Source organism: Pseudorasbora parva, chromosome 9 (assembly GCF_024679245.1).
Source record: "Pseudorasbora parva isolate DD20220531a chromosome 9, ASM2467924v1, whole genome shotgun sequence".
NCBI lineage: Eukaryota > Metazoa > Chordata > Actinopteri > Cypriniformes > Gobionidae > Pseudorasbora > Pseudorasbora parva.
Window position 1 is genome coordinate 31,534,774 of NC_090180.1, and position 19,011 is coordinate 31,553,784.

Below are 19,011 nucleotides of genomic sequence, written 5' to 3' on the forward strand. Positions count from 1 at the left end.
TTGCTTGTATCTGACTTGCCATTTTCCTTCATGTCTGGTTTAACTGCTTTTGCACATTCTGCCACTGGTGACCCTGACAGTCCTTCTGTACCTTTGCAAGACCCATAATGCATAAAACCATAGGCTTCCAGAAGTTGGGAATTTTAGACTCTGACCCATTTAAATACTGTGTCTTTGACAACTACTGCATTTATTTCACTCCATCTGTGATAAAGTATTCAAACATTGTGCAAGCATCACTATAGGAAGCAGAAAGTGTCTGACTTCATGTTTCCGTTTTTAGCTACTTGCTGATCGGTTGCATTCAGACAGCTTGTAGTTGAACACGCCTAGTGTGTGTGGGTCAAGAAGGCCTGGCTCATATCCCAAAGGTGTTTTATGGGGTTGAGGTCAGGACTATGTGCGGGCCAGTGAAGTTCCTCCACACCAAACTCACTAATCCATGTCTTTATGTACCTTGCTTTGTGCACCAGTACATATATGCTGGATTAGAAAAGGTCCTTCCCCAAACTGTTTTCACTAAGTTAGCAGCATAGCATTTTCCAAAATTTCTTGGCTTGCTGGAAAATTAAGTTTTCCCTTCACTGGATGTAAGGGGCCAAGCCCAACCCCTGAAAAACAGCCCCATACCAAACTTGACAGCTGGCACAATGCTGTCAGGCTGATAACATTCATCTGGCAACCGCAAATCTCAGACTCACCCATACGACTGCCAGGGAAAAGTGATTCATCACATTTTTCCACTGCTCTAGAGTCCAGTGGCACCGTGCTTTACACTAGGGGTTCCCACCATTTTCCCATTCCATGATCCACTTAGAGATTCACTCCTAAGACCCACCAAAATATGATTAACTGAAGTATAGGGTGGGCTATGGAGAGGGGGTGAAAACTTAAAAGACATATGGCACCTTATAGTTCATAATTATGATAACCATATTTATGTGGTTAATCATATAATTAAAATAAAATGTCATGCCTACCAAGCCAGCATGAAACAGCATGTGACAAATATAAAGATTTAGTTACATTAGACCTTCTGAGTCACTTAAAATTGAACCAAAAACTGAACCAAACTCAATCAACAGTGAATTGATTTCAACTGGGCTTTCCTGTAGCTCAACCAGTAGAGTGTGGCGCTAGCAATGCCAAGGTCATGGGTTTGATATCCAGGGAAAGCAAGAAAATATGATGGGCAAGAACTGAAAATAATGTAAAATGTGTACCTGGTGTGAAAAGGGCACAAACATCCTGTATGCGGCAGTCCTGTGGGCGAAAATGCCTTGTTGATGCAAGAGGTCAGAGAAAATGGGCCGACTGATTCAAGCTGATAGAAGAGCAACTTTGACTGAAATAACCACTTGTTACAACCGATGTATGGAGCAAAGCATTTGTGAAGCCACAACACGCGCAACCTTGAGGCAGATGGGCTACAACAGCAGAACACCCCACCGGGTACCATTCATCTCCACTACAAATAGGAAAAAGAGGCTACAATTTGCACAAGCTCACCAAAATTGGTCAGCTAAAGACTGGAAAAATGTTGCCTGGTCTGATGAGTCTCGATTTCTGTTGAGACATTCAGATGGTAGAGTCGAGAATTTGGCGTAAACAGAATGAGAACATGGATCCATCATGCCTTGTTACCACTGTGGTGGTGGTGTAATGGTGTGGGGGATGTTTTCTTTCGTTACACACTTTAGGCCCCTTCGTGCCAATTGGGCATCATTTAAATGCCACGGCCTACCTGAGCATTGTTTCTGACTATGTCCATCCCTTTATTACCACCATGTACCCATCCTCTGATGGCTACTTCCAGCAGGATAATGCACCATGTCACAAAGCTTAAATCATTTCAAATTGGTTTCTTGAACATGACAATGAGTTTACTGTACTAAAATGGCTCCCACAGTCAACAGATCTCAAACCCAATAGAGCATCTTTGGGATGTGGTGGAATGGGAGCTTTATGCCCTGGATGTGCATCCCACAAATCTCCATCAACTCCAAGATGCTATCTTATCAATATGGGCCAACATTTCTAAAGAATGCTTTCAGCACCTTGTTGAATCAATGCCACATAGAATTAAGGCAGTTTTGGAGGCGAAAGGGGGTCAAACACATAATCCTTAAGGTGAGTATATCATTCCATGATATTTGGAAGAAAAAAAATGAAAAATTATATATACAAACATACATACAAATCATATAGAAACACAGTAAAAAAAAAATTGGAAAACCACAGTAAATCCTTTTCTTCATACAATTTTAATGTTTTCATCACAAGAGAACACAAAAATGTCCAACAAAATCGGACCTCAGTTAATATTTTTATAGAACTTTTTTTTTTTAAAATTGACATGTCATGACATATAATAAAATGTCCAGCCGCCACTTATCAAGTGTGTAGTCAGCTCAAAACAAGAACATCCACGAAAGTATGGAGTGTTGCAAAAGTGCATGTCAATTTCATTTTATGTAAAACTGGTATATACTGTACATATTAGACACAGCATTGATACAGTAAGAGCAGAGCAATACACATCAGTCAGCCGTTGACATGCTCCTGACAGCATTTGTGTAGCCCATCCCAATGAGACAAATAGAGACAACAGAGAATAAATTTATCACCCTCTTTCTTATAGAAAGAAAAAAAATTCCAGATACATCCAGACTTTAGCAAGCAGTAAACATTAATAACATAAATATACAAGTCATAAGTCAACATGGATGGACAGCAGCTTCTCTAACTCTGAGTAATGGCCTCATGATAAGAGAAGATCATTGGGAATTGAATACTGCTGTGTATTTCTTGTTCTGACATTGCATATATTCAGAATATTATTCTTTATATTTTGTGTCTTTCAAAAGTTTGACATTTGAGTATGGTGTTCTCATCACAGGTGTGTGGATTCAGACATAGGCAGACTGGGCTAGTGATGAAGTCTCAGCTTTTCCTGATATCATCTTGGTCCGTGAGCCCATGTTTGTCCTTGTATTAGTTGAATCTGGTTGATGATTTGTTTCTTTTGTAATGTTCAAACACATTCATTTTTTAACAATAAAAATCAAGACTCTTTACAAGAAAAGGAAAGTCAAAACGTGAAGGTTTACTTACAAATAGGTTTGTTTGATATTAAACACTGAAAATCTACCCTTCTTCCCTCAGGCTTCATTTTCTTTATAGTTGTTTTGTTTTACTAACAAAAAGTTGAGTGCGACACAAAAAGAAATATCCATATATTTTGGGTGGGGTCTTGTTTCTCTTCCAGGCAGTTCTGTTGTTAGCTGCTGTGCAGACTCAGACTGTGGTTCTGAAAAAGGAAAAAATGAGTTAATAACAATTGTAATTGTTTCTTAATCCATCATAAAGATGTGTGTTCACACTGGGTTTGTATGAACATACGTTTCAACACATTGATTCTGCACAATTATTCTTTGAAAAACAGACACGCAAGCTTGCTTTAGACTGCTTTTGTTTAACTAAATCTGGACAAAATACCTCCAAATAAAAAGAGATTATGAGGGCGTTTTCACACCTATAGATTGTTTGGTTTGTTCAGAAACATGGACTTAATTTGTTACAATGTTGCATAGTCTTCTTGGTTCAGTTTGCTTTTACAAGGCAACCTTTCAGATCGTACCAAGATGTGTTTACGCAAGTCATATGCGAGTACAAGATGAATGACAAGTTCAATCCATTAGCTTATTGTGGCTTTATTTGTAACTGTCAAGACACACAAACACTACAGGAATGTAACCGTCATTCCCGCTGTTAAATTATAATCTACATTTGCATTAATACTACAGCAAATTCAAACAGGCTCTCTCTGGATCTCCCAGCGCTGTCTAGAGGTTAACTGTGTCAAGACCAATGCAAACACTATATGAATGTTAGAATGCAGCTAGAGCAAGAATCAAAGCTTCGTCAGGACAGGATTCTTGCACGGAGAAGTGCAATTACATAAGATTTTAAGGCTTTGGTTTTCAACTGTGAAAACTAATGTGTTCACTCACAGAATCAGACACTACTGCTTTTTATAAAGCACATATAGCACCTCCGGACCGAAGTAGCAGACTTGATAATAGTGTGTAATTTTCTCAATCAAACCACTGCCAGCTGCTGCTTCTGCTACTGGTAGCTTTTAGAGAGAAAACATGCCCATAACCGCTGGTCTAGGATCTGTTTTCTTCGTAATAATAGCATAGTATTGGTAAATGGACTGCATTTTATATAGCGCTTTAAACAGACCTACTGCCATCCAAAGCGCTTTACATATCGCCTCACATTCACCCATTTATATACCGACGGTGATGTCAAGCATGCAAGGCGCCATCCAGCTTGTCGGAGCAACTGGGGTTAGGTGTCTTGCTCATGCTCTGCGTCCGAATTCGCATACTATCTACACTAAATAGTATTCGAAAATAGAATTAGTATGTCCCAAATTGTAGTATGCTGAAAAGAGTATTCCAAAGATACCCAGATGGTTTACTATTTGCGGTCATAATTCAAAGTGCGGATCGACGCACACTCTTAACGCCTGAACCCATTGGGAGTTGGACGAGGATTCGATTAGAACTACAAATGCAGATAAAAAGTGTTAAAAAACTACAAACGACGTGGATGTGGATGTGCGAGTCAGACGGTTAAGTTGAATGGTTTAAGGTTTGAGTGATCAATTATCAATATTTAACCTGACGAAAAAATATTTATTCAGTGCTATCCACATTATATTTCACCTTCAGCAGAATTGTAAACTTTTGTAATGACACGTTTGGCCATCAACTTTTAAATGCGTCATTATATTTGAACTGCAAACACACGAGGATAGTCTCTGCATTAAAGACCCACACATGGCAAATCAACGTGCGGCTACATTTCTCTCCGATACGGTAAGAAATAAAACTGAATGTGGAGGATTTTAACGGTGACAAATCTGACGATGATTGACAGGGCAGTTAAACGGTAATGATGGAATGCACGTAACTAAGTGACAGAGTCTGTTAAAGATGATTAAGTAGTATATCCCGAAGCTTGCATACTTTTCTGCTACACACTCAAAAGTATGTACTTTTTCTTCACAAAAAGAATGCATACTTTTAGGAGGTAGTATAAGTAGGCAAATTGGGATGCAGCAATGGACACCTCGATGCTTGGTCAGGTGGAACTGGGGATCGAACCACCAACCTTCCGGTTTGTAGCCAACCTACATGAGCCACTGCCGCCCCAAAATTAGCTAAATCTTATCAGTGGAAAAAGAGTTGGCAAATATCTAGTCCAGTTTTTGTGCTCGTCAAATGATTCAATTTCCATTGTGTTTCCGCTTTGGTGAGTATGTAGCCAATTTGTTTGTTGATTTCTACGCAATGGCCAGTCACAGGTGTTGAAGTTAGAATCCACTCACCGCTTGAGTGTTTGTCCAGTGTTGAGTTCTGCACGTATGCTAATCCTCTGTAGACATGATATAAATAAGAGATTCATTGCGTCATCAGCTTCACTGATTAATATAACAGAACTGTGTGAGATCGCGTTCATTGAATGAGTGACAGCTTTCAGTAATTATAAAGGGAACGCTCTTGGCACGCTGTCTAGGTGATATAAAAAATTGAATAGGCCTATAATATGTTCAAAATTTGAATACATTTTCCCCCCATCCTTGACAAGTGGCCACATACACGCTTCAATACATAGGCCTATCCACATATGCACGCAGGATTCGAAATTCTACAGACTGACAGTGATACATATTTATGATCTTTGCCAAGTTGTAAGAAAGACTATTTTAAGTCCAACCTTTAGTTTACACTGATAACCGTTTGTTTTGCTTGCATTTTCCCCTATTAACTCTTTCCCCGCCAGTGTTTAAAAAAAAAAGTTGCCAGCCACCGTCAGGGTTTTTGACCATTTTCACAAAAATGTAATAGCTCATAAAATATTTAGTTTAATGATATATGAGCACTTCTTTTAAACAACAACAAGTTTTATCCTAGCTTCATTCCTTTTTTATAAACACTTGAATATGGGTAGGTTTCATTAAAAAAGCAACATTTTCAACAAAAAGCTGAGAAAATCACATTTTTGTGAAAGACTGTTTCCAGATCAGATTCAGAGCGATGGAGATAGAGATGGAGTAGATCGAGTCCATCAACACTAATACTCGCACAGTTCTTGTAGCTCGTCCTGGGTCCACAATTCATTCAATAACATTAGATAATTTTGATTAATATGCTGTTTAATGATGATGATCAAGTTATTTTACATATGGATATAATTACATGCGATCACTTGTTTTACTGCATCTTACTTGCGTGTGTTTTGAGCAGAAGATTCAGTACTCATTCAGAAGATGTGCAATAGCGCCCCCTAGCGCCTGGCAGTGAAAACCCGGAAAATTCAGTTTTTGGCCTAGAAGTGTTTTGTCACAAATAACGGAAAATTAATTTGGGAAAGAGTTAACTCCAGTCATGCAGAAGCTCTTCTGGTACTCAGTCCCGGCTGAGGGGCGTGTTCCAGCGGGACAGTGACAGCGATGCATACCCTCTATATTTCTGTAACTGTTATCAGCAGAAGCAAACCAATGAGTTGGGAACTCCTGAAGGCAATACCCTTCATCAAGGAAGGGAGCTTATGGAACAGTAAAAGCCTCAAGGGGTTAGCGGGACATCCTTGGAATTTGTTTTCTAATCTTCACTCTCCCTCTCCCTCCCAGTGTTACAGACGACTACGATGGGAAATTCTGACACAAGTGGGACTGTCACTGGTTGGTGCGATCCATCGTTTTTGTATTGATTATATCTATATTAAGACAGACCACTTGGCACAATGCTGGTTGTTTATCTGGTCTACAAAACAGACCCAGGTCGTTAAGAATGTGGTCATTAACAGACTCTTTCACATTGCTGCCCTGGGCCCAGCAGAAAGCAATAGTGATAGAGAATTCCTCAAACTGGCTGGCTGTTTGAAATAGTAGAGCTGGCAGAGGCAACACACACTAGAGATGCTGAGAAGAGGATTCCAACCTTCCCAAATAAGACAATGTCTGCGAGGTGACAGCCAGAGGGCACCTTCCAATCAGAACATCCAACAGTGGCAGGAATCCACGAAGACGCTATGCTGCTCGACTTCCCTAATACCCATGCCTGGATGGCTATCGTACACCCCATCAAATCCTCCAAATGCTCTTTCACAGCAAAAATGACTAAATTGACAGAGCACCATGAGCACAGAGCATCAGTTCAGACTAATTACCTTCCTGAATGCCAAGAAGTGCCCTAATTTTCCATTTCATCCACTGCTTATCCCACCAGATACCCTGAAGCGGTTCCTCTCTGCAAAGAGAGTTTATGGAACATCATGAGAGAGATGTTTCTTTTCTTTACCTGAGTAGGGATTCCAAAAAGAAAGTAAAAAGGAATCTAAGCCATCTGGTCAGCAAATTCAAAAAAATTGAGATCTCCAGTCAGACTCTGTATGCATGTTGAAGGGGGTGGTTATAAGACCACAGCCCAGTTGGATTTGTGGATCGACTACTGAGGATGTGAGCAGAATACTACAAATAGGGGCCATTGAAAAGTCCCGGAGGCCTTTGTCCAGCTTCATCACATGTTCTCAAAATTCAACGCTGCCTCCTGGGTCTGTAATGACTAACTAAATGAGCTCTTGAACATTGACATGTATCCCATGCTGTGAGAAGCCAGCCTTTGAGAACAAACAAGGATACGAATGCCAGAATAATTCGATGGTTTTTAATTTGACTGCTATTATACTGTGAAATGCCAAGCTAACAGTAATACAGATGGTATTACTTAGATGTTCAACAGTGGGTCAGATTGGTGAGTAAAAATCACTCCATCCATCCACCCATCCATCCTCTCATCTTCTGGCACTCTATCCTGCAGCAGCGACCAACAGTGCTGATTTATCACAGTCTGATCCGTAAATACTGTAACCTTGAATACCTGAATACTGCTAATTTTATCACAATTTCATTAGGATGCCTTGCTAATATTTTTTTTAACTAAGCTATGTATTAACCACAATTGCTTTAGCCTACCCAGCAATCGATAAGTACTATTACTATCACTGAGTACAGGCTACAAAGAACCACTACATCTATAGTAATTTAGAAGCATTCAGGGCATACAAATCCAATTTGTCACCTGCAATTTGTTATTTTAGCAATTTTCTGGTCAACTATGATGACTATACCACAGTAGGGACATTCAGGTCTGGAAAACTTCATAACACACTGGGAAAGTGTGAAGATGTCAACTTTGATATATATTGTGTGAGGACAGCAAAGGAGCTCTCATGAGTACATGAAAATCTCTCTAGAAGGTGATTAGGCTTGGTGAGTTGGTGAGCAGAACTTGTTCAGTGTGCAAAATGCCACTATATCTTCCTGTCTTGAACAACCTGCTCAAAGATCTCTACTGTGTCATTGGCTACAAGATTCTGTCTGTGATAAAATAAGCTTAGCTTGTGAATGCTTCACCACACTGTGAAGGACATACTTAGGTTCTCTCTGACACATGAGCACCTGAGATTGAAATATTCCATTTGGTGCCCTGGGGAGACATAGTACCCCGCTTGATAGTTGGTACCCAACACAGTCTGCATTCTATGTGTATTTGGAATTTTTGGCCCTTTAGGTGGGTAGGCCACTGAGCCTCAGTGCCCCTTCTTTGCTTCCCTTAACTCTTTTCCCACCAGTGATCAAGTTGCCAGCCAGCGCTGATCATTTTCACAAAAATATAATGGCTATAGAATATTTTGTTTACATTATTTTACATGCATCCACTTACATACAATCACTTGTTAATTTGTCTTCTTCGCCTGTGTTTTAATCAGGAAATTCTGTACTCATTCAGATGATGTGTAATAGCGCCCCCTAGCATATAAGGGTGAAAAATGAATGAGGAGGAGGGTAGTGAATGACGTCAGGGGTCACTAAAGACCAGAGGTATGTGTTTTAAGGGTTAAAAGTAAAAATGTACAAAAAATGTATTGATACTAGCTCATGAAAGCTGCATGCACAATAATTATAAATAGTCTGCAATTTGAAAGTGCTGTTCTAGATGTCCCACTGCAAGAGTTTGTACAGTTTGACCAAGATTCATTCTCCTCAATGTTATCAGTACAGTGATTCTGATAAATGACTTCTCACAATAGCATGCATCTTGACAATGCTGAAGCAAAGTATCTCTTAACACGCATTAGTAATATCACTTATGAAAAGTTCACAGGAAGTTTACAGGAAGCAGAAGTGTGTCAGAGATCAAAAGTGTTTGTTTGGATTGTGCGTCTCCCAGCGGTGATGAGCAGAGATTGAGCTCGCTCATGGGCTGCAGCGAGGGTTTGTCACCGTCTCAAGACGATGTGTTTGCATACACACATCAGACCCAGCCAGAGGCGGGAACAAACACACACCCGCAAACTCTCACAGGACGCTGGAGTTTGTTGCCGTCTGCATCTGATCTACCTGCATCCATGTGTGTCACTCATGGGTAATATCGGAGCTTTCATTACACTTTTGTGTACAAATATTTTAGAAACATCTTAAAACTGAACTCAAACGCTTTCTTTTTTCTTGTTTTGCTTCACTGTGAACTGTAAGCTAGAACTTTAGAGTTGATGTCAAAAGTATGTGTGATAGAAAACTATGGTTAGAAAACTGGGTTAGATGTTTTGTCCACTGTGAGTGTTGATAAACATATTCAGCGATACATGTTTTAGCTGTTATGAATTAGTTTGGAGGATTATGTGTTGATTTGGGAATTCAGTAAACATTCACTAACCACTCGCTATCCATATTAACCAGCCACCGATGGGACTAAAATACATTGTCATTTTACATCTCCGTGCAAACAATTCCTTTCTATGTAAACTAATAGATTTGGTCCTATCCCCAATAAATAAATGCCTTTGCAATTAATGCTGCAACATAACCTCTTGTGCATACAGACCAACCAACAGAAAGCAGACCATAATATATTTAAAGGGACAGTTTAACCAAAATTAAATTAGCCCATGATTTACTCACCTTTAGGTCATCCTAGGTTTACATATGACATTCTTCTTTCAGACGAATACATTCAGAGTTTAATTAAAAACATGTCCTGGCTCTTCCAAGCTTTATAATGGCAGTGAATTGGAAGTTCTGTTTTAAAGTCCATACAAGTGTATCTATCCATCATAAAAGTAATCCACACAGCTCCGGGGGGTTGATAAAGGCCTTCTGAAGTGAAGCCATGCATTTGTAAAACAAAACACCGGTCATGAATCAGAAGTATAACACTAGAATTTTTAATGAGAAATGCCGGAGGATTTCGATATAAGAGAAGAGGGGCTTGAGTTTGTTGCCCAGGCCAATTTGTTTAAATCGTTAGAAGCGTCAAAGCTTGCGATACTCATATACATCGCGGCAGGGGTTATTATTTTGCAGTAGTGGGAAGTTTGATAATTTTACGGACTCAAGTGCAAAAGGGACAAATCTTTTTTCAAGTCAGAATTCCTTAATTTCAGCAAAATATAATTAAAATGTCACATGTTAAATTCCCTAACACATTTAGTACTTACGCAAACGTTGACCACATTTGGAATAAAAAATAAATGATAAGCTAATGCAGCCAAGGCCAAACACTGAGAAATAAATTATTAATGAATTGCTTAGCTGGGTTTTCATGCTATGCAGTCTGTTAGTTCACCTCACTTCCGAATTCAAGTCATTCTTTCTTTTGACACTTCGCATTTAATCAGGTCTGTTCCCTGGAAAGATTAGTTCACCTCTCCTGTCTTCGGGTTTAAATAGTTAGTTCTGTCATCAGTGTCTGATCTGGGCCGTGAGAACTTCATATGCAATGTATGCAGTTCCAGAAACAGAATTGGTTAGTTCACCTCTCGTGTTAGGGTTTGAGTCATTCGTTCACCAACTAATGAATGACTAAGGTTGAATGCATTAACAGAAAATATCCTTTACAGAACTGATGGCATGTTGTGCATGTGAGGTCAACACAAAATAAACAAATCGCTCTCTTAGACAACTTGTTGTTCCCAAATCATATTAAAGATGAATTCAAAATTATGGTCAAATTTGTTCTTTTGCCGGAAGCCAGATATTTTAGAGTATACACATTTTTAAATACGGATATTTTTCTCACACAAATACATGGCTTCACTTCAGAAGTTCCCTTCCCTGTGCCGTGTGGATTACTTTTATAATGGATAGATGCACTTTTATGGACTTCAAAACAGAACTTCCTATTCACTGCCATTATAATTTTTTTTATATAACTCCGATTGTATTCGTCTGACAGAAGAATACCATTTAAACATTGGATGGCCTGAGGGTGAGTAAAACATAGGCCAATTAAACATTTTAGGTGAACTATTCCTTTAATATATCCTATTTAATCACGCAGCTGTAATTCATAAAATGTTGATGAAATTGTGGAGAAGACAGTATGTGCAAGTAAAGGTCCTATCATGAGACATACCTAATTTTATAGGAAAACAGATTTAACATTAACCCTATTGACCAGTAGCCTAGAAATCAAGACGCACCCGTAGCGAGAGCAAATCTAATCTGCCGCGAGTGTCGTCTAGCACCTCTCAATACACTTCTGAGCTGTAAACGGCAAACTCTGGTCGGGCCAATCACATCGTGTATAGAGTCGGTTGGCGGGGCTTAACATAATGACGGCAGAGTTGCGCTTTCGTGCTTCTAGTAAACACAGAAACTGGCGAATGGCGGTCTTTCGAATCAGCTTTGACTGCGACTCTGGAAGACATGGAGTTAAGCTTTTCTCTGAGAAAAGAACAAAGAACGGCACTGAAGTCATTCTTAAGAAGGGAAGATGGGTTCTGAGTTTTGCCGACCGAATACGGCGAAAGTTTAATCTTTCAACTAACGTTAGCGCTGCTTCACCTTCGTTCCTCTGGTTGGTTGTAGCTCTATCCAATTGCGTGCAGAGGGAGTTTAAAGCACAACCATTTATCCCGCCCCTCTGATTGAGCCCTGTCAATGGGTGCGTTTACATGCACATTCTTAAGCCGATTATGCCCAATAAGCCAACAATGAACATGGTCATGTAAATGTAAATGTAGTAACACGTTTTCTTTTATCGGAGTATGGTCATAAACGGCGTAAGCATAAACCGGTCGGGACAGGTAGTTTTCTTCCTCTTACCTCGATTTCGCTCAGCATGTAAACGCATTAACCTGCTTTCTGTAGTTGCGCTTATTGGAGTGCGCATGTGTGATAGGTGACAAAAACTTAAACTTAGAGCAGATTTAAATGCATCCAGACAGAGCGAGCTAACGTTTTGCAAGAAATAAGGACATATATCACAAACGCAGTCTCGTTTAAGACCCAGAAAATTGTAAAGAGGTGTTCTCTTTTCTCATGCTGCAGAAGTAGCCTAGAAGAGGTTCAGTCAGAACGCTGTATCTGCATTAGGGGTAATATGAGCCGTAAATCTCCCGCTGACACGGCACACGCTTTATTTAACATCACAACTGACGTAACATTTGAAAAACTCAGTCAGATATACGGACGTTATTATTTTTTTGACGTCACTACAAGGAATAACCTGGTTTATTTAAAGTCATGTAAACGTGGTTTACTTGCGTTGTCCGTTTACTGGTTTGCATGTAAACGGGGAAAACTGGTTATTTCCATAAGCTGATTTTTTGGAGTTATCAGCTTACTGGTGTGCATGTAAATGCACCCAGTGGTGAGTTTCCAGACCCAACATCTTGATGTGGGTCTGGCTTGTCAGGCTAATGGATGACCAGCAGAAGAATCATTCAAATTGCTTTAGTTGAAAGCTATACATGCAACTCTGGAATCGAAAGAGGCTAGGGATTTTAGGCCATACTGTTGGAAAATTACAAGTACATGCATTAAATCTGACAAATAAGTAACTTTCATATTTGTATTAAGGCGTGTGTGTTATTGTGTGAGTAAGGGTGTAAAGGTGAGGAGTTTGCTCCTATGAGAGCTGATTAGATTGAGTTTTTCCCATTGTGCTCTTGGCAGGTCAGTGGTGATGTAAGGAGCTTGGTGGGGGTCGACTGTCTTGCACAGTCCTTCATCTTCAGCTCTAAACAAATAAATAAAACATCACTGCATCCAGCCGTCCTGATGATCTCTGACCTCTCCAACTGAGCTGAGACGACTGCTGTGTCAAAAAATTGAGCCCACACAAAACTGAAGTCGAGAGAAAACAGCCTTCACTTTTTATCTTTTTTTGCCTTTTTTATGCTTTATCGGACAGGACAGTAGAGACCGATAGGAAAGCATGGGGTTGACAAGGGAGAGCGGGATCGGGAAAGGGCCTTGAGCTGGGATTCAAACTCGGGTCACCGCTTCAAAGTGCTAACCACTACACTCTTAGGAAAAAAAGGTACAGTTTTATTCCTTGGGGAACAAAACATATAACTGTACTTTTAAAGGTAAACAATTGGTCCTTAGGGTACAATTATACCATTGTTTTCCTCTAAGAGCAGGGGTAGGCAAGTTCGGTCCTAGTGAGTCACTGTCCTGCAGAGTTTGGAGAGCTCTTATTGAGAATTAACAAACATTTAGATGTTGATGTTTAATTGAAAATGTTTGGTCACCATTATGGTGATCAGTGTTTACTTTAACTGTTACAGTGTTAACAAATCATAGCCATAAGCAAAAATTGTCATTAAAGAAATAAGTTTTGAACTTGCCTACCCCTGGCTTAGAGGTACAAAAATGTACACTAAAAGGGTACCACCCCAGTGACAGCCACTTGTAATCTTAAAAGGTAAAAGTTTCTGCTCTTTTTTATTTAACAGTGTAGGCCATCAGTGCCAACAACCTTCACTTTATGAAGCATAGAAAATTCGGACAGCAAGTAAACCAACAAGTAAACTCTCTTGTTTGAATTCATATTTATGTCTATGGAAGTTCTCCATAGTCCAGAAACTCACTCTCTTGACACATCAGAAACCTTCAGAAAGCTTAAGATGACCAGATTTATGAGATGAAAAACTACGCTCAATATATTTGTGAAACTTCCGATGTTATTACAAGATGGAAGTAATTTAGGCTTGTAAATGGGATGTTGTGATAAACTATTTTTAATCATACAGTGGTCATAATTTATTTTAAAGTAGAGATGAAGCAAAAGAAGTACATCTGAATGTAGCAGATAATTGAAAAAATGTAGGGCGAGAATTCATTCTACGCATCGGTTGTTGATTGGATGTTGAGATGAGCGTGGCCCTCAAAGGTGGAGGCAGATGAATGAGGTGGGAAAATCCTGCATAAAAATGAATGCATGGATGAATTGTTCACAGTAAGATCTATAATATGAATTAAGAAATTAGGCAGGGTGAATTTTCCTTTTATGCCGACTTGGTTTGGGTTTGTTTTGGTTTAGCGTTAGTTGCTTGTGACATCAATACACACTTATGCACACAATACATGTATAGAAAAAAAAATGAAATTGCACATGTATGAGATCATATAAAATGCATTATATTTATAACAAGCAATATCTAGCATATTTCCCAGGAGCGTTCCAGCCACTAAAAGAGGCACTGTCCCAGGAAAGGCTAGCTTCCTTATGTGCGGATAACTTGTCCCATTTATTTATCAATGAGACGTCTCGTTGTCTACCAAGAGATTTAACTGCTGTCTTCACCATAGCTGTTTATATTCATCACAGCACTAAAGTTAAGAATCCTCTCGGAGAAGCTTTTTATTGCCATGGGGTCACACTAACCTCAGAGTCTAAACCTCCACTAACATGGTGTAAATCCTCTTGTTTTAACTAATTGTGGAAGGCAAAGGAAGACATAATACATATATTATGTATACAATGACATTATATACATAATATCATAATATCAAACATATACATTAGAAGTATAATATTTTTTATAAGTACATAACCAAGCAGAAATATTGTTTGTATCAATGTTTAGATGTTCCTTAGCTAATAAAGTCATTAAGGTCCAGTAGTTTGTCACATTTTATATCTATAGGTATGTTTATTCTTACAATGGAAAATGAATGCGTACAAGGCCATCATAAATATTGAGGGGAAAAACAGCGGTGGTATAAAGGAAGGTTTAACCCCTTAACTATCACCATCCCCCTAACAGGATGCTTGGTGCTATTTTTTATAGCTTTTTTTATTATCACATATTTTAGTAATTATAATACATTATGTATCATTTTAATCCTACAAACTCAAAATTTATACTGTGTAAACCGTTTTGAAATTAGACACGGCATTACCATAGAAACTGTACTTTATATTCCTTTAGCGAGCCTCTCCCCTTGTGAGCGTTGTCAGGTTTAATTTTACAAAATGTGTTTTAACTACTTTATAATCAAAACCTTTTCTAATCTTTACAAAACACATATCGTCGGAAAGGTCTCAAGGTCCCATATTTTGTGATATGTAACTATTTTGGTATTATCTCATGGAGACTTCAATATTGTTGATATAAACTTCAAATTTGGAACACAACTTGGTTAGACATATGGCTTTGAATTTATATTAAAAAACATTAGGTACAGTACATTTGATTTACAGTAAGTTTTATCTTCCATGACCTTTCAATACTTTCATTTTTTCTTTTCTTTTTCTGCTTTAAGTACTTTTGAAGTGCTTTGCAATAATCTGGTGAGGGTCTGCTTTAAAACAAGACCAAACTTATATCTATATTCCAAAACATTCTTGAATTATAACCATTTAAGTTTGGATAGTGTATTTCATGTCTATTCTCAAAAGGGAGGTTGCAGTTAAAGAGTTAGTTCACCCAAAAATGAAATTGATGTCATTAATGACTCACCCTAATGCCGTTCCACACCCGTAAGACCTCCGTTCATCTTCAGAACACAGTTTAAGATATTTTATATTTAGTCCAAATGCGTATGCAAGTGTATGCGCACTATAATGTCCATGTCCAGAAAAGGAATAAAAACATCATCAAAGTAGTCCATATGTGAAATCAGTTTGTTAATTAGAATCTCTTGAAGCATTGAAAATACATTTTGGTCCAAAAATAACAAAAACTACAACTATATTCAGCATTGTCTTCTCTTCCCTGTGTTTTTTATCCTCAAATAAAGATTCAAACGGTCATGAATCAGTGGATTGATTCATGATTTGGATTGTGTGTCAAACTGCCAAACTGCTGAAATCACGTTACATTGGCGATCAAACTAACTAATGTCACATATGGGCTACTTTGATGATGTTTTTATTACCTTTCTGGACATGGACAGTATAGTGTGGATACACTTAGATGTGCCTGACTGTAATGATCTTCATACACCGTCAAAAAAGTTGCTTTGCTTTTTTTGTTTTTCATCCATGTTTCACCAGCTGATATGACAAGCGTTATACTGACATGGATCATACAACGTTTATTGTTTAATGATGCCATTGCATAACCACCCTGTTTACGACCATATTTCTTTCCCATAATTTATTTAGTCTACTGAGAAAAGGGTGTATTAGGCTGGTTATGGGATTCTCATCAGTGATGAGCATTGCTCTCCTCAGATCATCTCACCTGAAGCTCGGTTTGGAAGAAGAACTTCAGCGGGCACTGTGAGCAGTCGTAGATCTTGTCCTCCTGCCCGTGAGCGGTGAAGATGTGCTGCTGCAGTTTACACGCCTGCACAAACACTGCAACGAGACACAATGCATGTATTAATGCAAATTTGTTCCATAAACACTGCTGGTTTTCCATCTTAAAACCTTCTGCTGCAAAGTCTTATGCTTCATTTCTTGAAATTAGACAAAAATAAATTGTGCCTATTGTCAAGTCACCTTGATTTATAAAGCTCTTTTTACAATACAGATTATTTACAGTGATAAAAGAATCTAATGCAACAATGATGGTTTTGACTGTACAGCAGATCTAAAAGAAAGACATTTTCCAGCCATTTTAAGTGCATGATTGATTCATTTCCTGTAAAAATCATTAGCTATGAACCTAACCCTTACATGACACTATTTTCATCTGAAAACTTTTAATGCATTTAATGCACAGCAACGGCATTTTGGTGGCCTGAGAGTGCAAAGTTTGAAATGGGTTTTAAAGTGTAATGTAATTTATTTATGTGATCAAAACTGAATTTTCAGCATCATTACCCCAGTCTTTAGTGTCACATGATCCTTCAGAAATCAGCGGAGTCAGTGTAAACAGACAAGATTCCATCTCAATTTTTTTTTTTGGAATCTAAGCACAGCATTTAAGTGCATAAGACTTACTGTCATTAATGTATTGCGTCCTTGATTATTAAAAGACTTCAGAAAACATATCGACCCCAAACTTCTGAATGTTATTGTATATGTAAGAACAAAATTAAAAGTGTCATTGATTTATTTATTTTAGAGATGACTTGGCAACTCAACAAAAAATGTTCGGCATATATCTTTAAGGCGGCGGCTTTTTGCACTAAAGTAAAAATGGCATATTTTCTTAGTGATAGATGCTATTTACACTAAGTTAAAATAGTTACATATTCTATCTATACCATATGAAAGTAACAGTTATTTGCAACATGTGTAAATGGTAATTAGCTGTTTTTTTCTGTTCCTCTCAATTCTGATTTCGTCTTAACTCCTACGGTGGCCGATTTAGTCCAAGATTAATATGGCAATCCCCCTCTTTACATTCGACACGGTCCCATTGAGTGTCATTGAGTGCCATTGAGTGTACAAAACCGCGAAAGACGAAGCTTGAATTTACGGGTATGTCGAGCCGATCTCAAGAAAATGCGTATAAATAGTACAAGTTTGCAATCTCATGGAATGTATACGCCAAAAAGAGTTTTGGCGTGCATATGGTACGCGGTTTTTCGCATGCATATGATACGCACTTTATGCCGTATTATACATACGAACACCCCTACCCTCCACTGCGTAGCATTTGCATGCCAGGCATTGCACGAGATTTCACACTCGTACTATTTATATGCATGACCATGAGATCGTGTTGGTATGTCCCTCTTTGGCTAATGTATTTTCAAGATGGAGGGGCAACATGGCGACCAGCATTCGAACCCCTCACCCGTATGTATTTTCAATGGCATATTATAAACTTACGAGAATACTTTATTACTCAAAAGAAGTAAATATACATTAATGAGCACATATATTTTTGAAAAACTAATTGTTTTTAGCTAAGAATAAACTAAAAAAGTTACACAGTGCAGCTTTAAATGACTTTGAAGAATCCCAAATGTGTTAATTTGTTGAACATTATTGATAACTTGCATAATTCTATTACTTCTATCTTTTTTGTAATGTTCAAAAGCTGATAGAAATGTAGACACTTAATATCTATATAAGTGAATCAGACCCGGAATTCATTTCCTCCCATTTCTCGCTCGCTTTTTCATAAAATTACTTGGTTCAAGTGAGGAAAGACACGTGTTTTCCAAGCTCAAGTTGTACAGTTTGGCAGCATATGAAAGAAGTATTGTCACAACTAAGTGAATCAAGATGCTGGGAAACCCAAACGTTTCCAGCCCTTTGAATCATGGGAGAACCAATTCCACCTGCGTCAAAACACTCCGTAAATGTAGCACGTCTTTGATTCCCCATCCGTGATTTGGCTGGCTCTGTTCTGTGTCTTCCGCTGGATAATGGTCAGTCCGGTGCTTTAAGTCATAGTGAACGCCGAGGAATAATGATGTGCTTTATTTAGAGCCACTGTAGGGACGCGGCGCAAAATAAACAAGCACAGGAACGGTGATCCCTTCTACTGCAAAAACACTGTCTCTATTAGTCAACAGTGCTAATTATATTGACAATATTAATATTCATGCAGACTCTTTATTTATGCGTAGCCTGATTTCAGTCACATATAATCTTTGAAATGGCACTTAAAACACATAGTGCGTCTGTGTGCCTTTAATTAAGCTGAATGAGAGTGTGTTTGAGAGTGCGAGTATGCCGTTATTCTCATAGGAATACTTCAAACATGCTGTTTGTTTTTAGAGACCCATATGTTTAA

The 19,011-nt window shown here is 38.5% G+C and overlaps 1 protein-coding gene across 2 annotated transcripts in view; it reads right to left on the bottom strand.

Moving 5' to 3' along the window:
- Nucleotides 1–2,245: 2,245 nt before the first annotated feature.
- The window catches only part of LOC137088873 (zinc finger protein 521), a 136,772-nt gene continuing 120,006 nt past the window's right edge, over nucleotides 2,246–19,011 (bottom strand). For both annotated transcript variants that reach the window (XM_067452234.1, XM_067452233.1), the window contains exons 6-7: nucleotides 16,558–16,673; nucleotides 2,246–3,310 (exon numbers count right to left, since the gene is read on the bottom strand). In XM_067452234.1, the coding sequence (XP_067308335.1) occupies nucleotides 3,281–3,310; nucleotides 16,558–16,673 (146 nt within the window). In that variant the 3' untranslated portion in view covers nucleotides 2,246–3,280. The remainder of the gene's footprint in view (nucleotides 3,311–16,557; nucleotides 16,674–19,011) is intronic.